General features: G+C 51.8%; 1 protein-coding gene across 1 annotated transcript in view; it reads right to left on the reverse strand.

The window, feature by feature from the left end:
• Positions 1 to 359: 359 nt before the first annotated feature.
• SMAD7 (SMAD family member 7) overlaps positions 360 to 5116 on the reverse strand; it is a 33187-nt gene continuing 28430 nt past the window's right edge. The window contains 1 exon segment of the mRNA XM_027770269.1: positions 360 to 2136. Within this exon segment, the coding sequence (XP_027626070.1) occupies positions 1598 to 2136 (539 nt within the window). The 3' untranslated portion in view covers positions 360 to 1597.

The following is a 5116-nucleotide window of genomic DNA, read 5'->3' on the forward strand; positions in this document are numbered from 1 at the left end:
CCCTCCCCATGCCCCTCCAAGCAGAAGCAAAAGGAGCTGGAGGACAACATGGAATCTGGTATACATTTTAAAAATTGTTTAATGGAACATAAACTCCTTTAGAAAAACATTCAGCTAGGTGATAACACCCATAGAAAAAAACACCAATCTTGTGTTTATCTTTTTTTTTTAATTTGGCATTTGTTATTTGCATTTATATTAAAGCAAAGTGCATCTTTTCTTTTATTTTTCTTGTTTATACACATTGCACAATACATAAATAATGATGCTTATAAAACGTCTTTATATTTACAAGTAATAATATATTTATATATAACATAAAATACATTTTTTTCTTTAATAAATCTCAGGTTTTTTTCAGGAGTCCTTTCTCTCTCAAAGCACTACAATGCTAAATTTCCAATGAGAATGCTTCTCTTGTTCATTTAAACCTTTGTAGTTAGAAAAATAGCTTATGTTAAAGTCTAAACATGCTCATTGAGCTAAGAACAGTGTCAGAGTATCATACGAGTGTATGAGTTGTAGGAGAAATAAAGGGAGAGTTGGGAGTAGGTCTAGGATGGTACCTTGGGTTGCGATAGGCCACAGCCTTCTTGGTGGAAAAGGGGTCACTGAGCGTGTCCCTCTTAGGGATGCCCCCTGACTGGTTGACAGCAGAGCTCAACACACAGGCTGGGGGTCTGGGGGGACAGGTGTTGAGCTGGTTTCCTAAGGGCAGGGGAGAGGCTGAGAGGGCACGTGCGGGGTGAGCGATCCTGTGGTGGGGCTGCCCCGGCAGCCCCAGGGAAGCCCATTTCAGAAAGATCCAGGAGCAGGTGGCCAAAAAAGAAAGACACTACCATGGCAGCGGGGTGGCAGGAGGGGGTTAAGACAAGGATGAAAACGATTGGTTCTGGTTCAGCCTCTAGCAGGCTCGCTTCTCAGAAGCCTGTGGATAGGCCCGTGTCCTAGAAGGGGGGAGAGGCAAGGCAGGGGCTTCCCCTGGCTGGGGACAGAGCCTGGCTTCTAGCAGCTGCCAGGACACCCACTGCCAGTTTGCCCAGGTACTGCCTCTGCCCTACTGAGCATGTCCAAAGGGCAAGAGAGACACAGCTTGGGACCGCAAACCTCGCAGCCGGGGATATCCGTAAGAAACACGGAGTACGTCGTTTCCCCATCTGTCGTTCATGCGTGCGCGCGCGCACACACACACACACACACACGTACCGCACTCACGCACACATCCATTCCTGACAAGTGAAATGATGACCCGAAAGTTAAAGGGACTGCTCCCCATTCACACACGGTGTTTAGAGGTGCTCTGGCTGTTGCTTCTCCTTTTCCTACTGGGGTATCCTGCCAGTCATACCTGCCACCCATCTTTAAAAACAAAACAAAACAAAAACAAAAACAAAAACACCAATTCTTTTCATAAGCTATTTCTCAAAAAAAAAAAAAAAAAAACAGAACACAAACAAGAACGACGAGAAGATAAAACAACAAAAATTAACGACCAAAGAGTTTGCATGAAAAGCAAGCACTCAGGAGGGAAATATTAGCAGCAAAGTAGTTTGAACTGTGGCCTGCCCGGCTCACACTCTGTCCTCTCCCCAGGCGGCTACCGGCTGTTGAAGATGACCTCCAGCCAGCACGGGCAGCTGCTGATGAACTGGCGGGTGTAGCACTGGCCCCAGCCCTTCACAAAGCTGATCTGCACGGTAAAGCCGGTCCAGGGCTGCTGCATGAACTCATGGTCATTGGGCCGCTGCAGGCTATACGCCTTCTCGTAGTCGAAGGCCTTGATGGAGAAGCCGGGGAACACCTTGTGTACCAACAGCGTCCTGGAGTCCGGGTTGTCCAGTGTGGCGGACTTGATGAAAATGGGGTAACTGCTGCGGTTGTACACCCACACGCCATCCACTTCCCGTGTCAACTGGATGCCACAGCCGATTTTGCTCCGCACCTTCTGCACCAGCTGACTTTTGTTGTCCGAGTTGAGCTGTCCAAGGCAAAAGCCATTCCCCTGAGGTAGATCATAGAAGATATCCAGGGAGGGCTCCTGGACACAGTAGAGCCTCCCCACTCTAGTCTTCTCCTCCCAGTATGCCACCACGCACCAGTGTGACCGATCCCCAGGCTCCACAAGAAGTTGGGAATCTACAAAACAAGATGGCGGACATGGTTAGTGGAAATGAGACAGGTGTTTTCCTTTTCCTCCTAGAATCAAGACACACCTACCCCACAACCAGCTCATCTCTCCGGACAAGAAAAATGGTCCTAGACTTTCTATAGGCTTTTCTATAGTCCTCTCTCACTTGGACCTGGAAATCTTGCTCCAGGGAGTAAAGAGTCCTACCTTTCTTATTCATTCATTCATTCATTCATTGAGAAAGAGAGAACACGCCCAATAGGATCTTCACACCATGGCCCACCCCCAGCTTCAGCCAGTCTGGGATCACAAACTACTGCATGCCCAGTGTACTTGTGGAAGTCTCTGGATGCAAACTCAGAACCTCTGCATGGCACATGTATTTTATTGGTGACCCACCATCCATCCTACCGCCACTCCCACCCGTCTTTAAGCATGGACCTAAGCTGGGGTGCTTCTACCCTCCACTGCCTCATTCTATCAGGAATCCAGCACCTATGCCCACCAGACCACAGGCAGCCTCATCGTGCAGGGCACAGGCACCAGGGGGCCCTTAGTAACTTAGCTAGTTCTGGATTTAGGACTAGAAAAAGCCTCAGAGATGGCCTAAAACAACAGAACTTTTTCTTTCTCTCTCTCTCTTTCTTTAGAGGTTTTTGCTATAGGACGCATGCGCTCTCCAGAAAGACAGAAAGCGAGAAATCATCCCCCAGGAGGAATGGCCACGCTGCAATCCCTTCTCGTCCACTGGTCCATTGGGATCTTGGCATGTGCACACATGCACCCGACGTGAGTTTAAGCCACCAGGTCCGGGACTTGAACCGTGTTCCACTACAAGGAGTTCAGAAACATAGCCATTACGCCAACTGCTGGTCCCAAAATGACAGAACTTTCAACTGGATACAACCTCCAGGACCAATGTCCTTCTGCCCCTTGTCATCCTGGTGAGAAAACTGGGACCCAGGAGTGTTGACGCAGTCAAACCAAAAACCCAGTCAGCCTCGAAGACCACCTGCTCTGCGGTCTCCATGCTTGTCACCCAGCCCTCAAATCATAAGGGACTTCTATCTACAAAAATAAAAATGAGGGTGGCTGGGGGCAAAAATGCCTCTCTTCCTCACAGCTAGCTCTCAGCTCACAGCAGGACCTCCAACAAAGGGTGAATTCACGTCAAAATGCCCAGTTGCCCCATGCAGGCTGCTATTAACCCAGACGACCTTAACAAAACTTCTCTCAGCCCAGACGGTAGATTGTGTGTCTAAAATGGACATGACACTTCATCCTGGAAGTGCCCCAACTCTGAGGGGGCAGCACTCCCACCTCCCCACAGAAGTGCCCGTCTCCCCAGAAGCATCTTGACCCCTCACAGTGCAATGCTGTTCTGCCTGGGCATCCTGCCCACTGTCCTCCCCTGCAGGCCCCACCCCGGCTTTCCTACACAGAGCTCTTCCCAGGCAGCCTGGGAGCCTGGGGTGAGCCTGGTAAGGTGATTTTCCAAAGCAGGCACTCAGAGGACCTTAAAAGGGGGATCACACGGAGGGAAAGGGAGCCCCATCAGTTGGCATTCCAACTCCTCCTTAAGCGGGAGCCAACAGGCAAGACCCGGACTGGGGACCATAAATCTCCCCAGCCCAGCCAGACTGCAGGAACGCGGCTGTGGTTTGTGGCGGCAGGGTGGAGACCGGAAGTCTTGTGTTTGTTAACAAAAATGGAGAAAGGCGAGGGGGGTAAAGAAGAGGGGGACAGCCCACCGACACAGGCCTCACCCTGCTCTGCCTGCAGCCCCAGCTTCTCTCTTTGGTGGGTTTGGGGGACGTGGGAGTGGAGCTGGTGTGAGGAGTGTCTTGGTGTGGCCTTTGTGTTTTGGAACAGAGAAGCTCAGGGAGCTGAGGCCGATGGGTCGTTTGGCCGGGGTGGGAGGTGGAGAGCCCAGGTCGTGTCCTGCTGCCCCAGCAGAGGATGAGAGCGGGTGACCTGGGGCAGCTCATCAGTCCAACTCATTCCAACGTTCACAGGCGTGTTAGGACCTGGCAGCCAGTCAGCGCCATTAACTTTTTTTTTTTTTAAAAGCAGGAGCCAGCCTCGGGTGGAGGTGTCCTGGGAGTCTGTACAAATGTGCATACTGCAGCTTGTGGCGGCAACCACAAACACACCCTGCACGCAGTCCCTACAGACACCGACTGTCCATCCAAATGCCTCCCCAGATGTCCACACATAGGGCACGGAGGGCTCATTCCCTTCCCTCAAACCTACTCCACTGAATATCAACACCAGAAAACCAGCCTGCCATGCTCCTGCCATGCCCCCCTAAAACACAAGTGTGTATGAGACTGTCTATCCATGAGCAGGCGTTGTGTGCATGTACACGTGTTTGTGCATGCTCTCACACACTGGAACATATGAAAAACAAGAGAAGGACAGGGCTCCGAGCAGAAAGTGACTCATCAGGCATGAACTTGTTTCTGCAAAGTATCCATCAACTGCTAATAAACTCGTGCACGCTGGCAGCCTTGGAACTTTCCTGCCCAGGGAGTTCAGCTCTGCAGGCTGCACCAGACCGTCCCATCCATGGGAGCAAGTCCTTCTGGCGTGCAGGCTGCCAGGAAGGACAACATGCTCTCCTGGGAGGTGCAGGGCGTGCACCTTTTGGGATAGTAAAGTGTTCTGAAATGCAAGAGACTATGGCTTGTTATCCCAACTTAGGACAACAAACCTGGCCTGGAATGGAAGACCTGGGAGTCCCTGGGAGGGAGGTTGGGGAGACCCTCGGCAGAGCCTCACAATACTTTGTTTCATGCAGCCAGGCCCCAGTGAAACCTGGCACCAGCCCTGGAGGAGGGGGAGTGGGGGAGGGTGGAGGAGGAGCAGCAGCAGCAACAGGGTTGGGTGGGGGCCTGGGATCGAGTTGCCCCCATGCCAGGCCCCGACAAGGGGTGGGGGGGACAAGGGGTGGGGGCCTCGTCTGCCAGGCAGGCCTCTGGGGGCCGA

Source organism: Tupaia chinensis, unplaced genomic scaffold (genome assembly GCF_000334495.1).
Source record: "Tupaia chinensis unplaced genomic scaffold, TupChi_1.0 Scaffold000119_2, whole genome shotgun sequence".
Taxonomy (NCBI): Eukaryota; Metazoa; Chordata; class Mammalia; order Scandentia; family Tupaiidae; genus Tupaia; species Tupaia belangeri.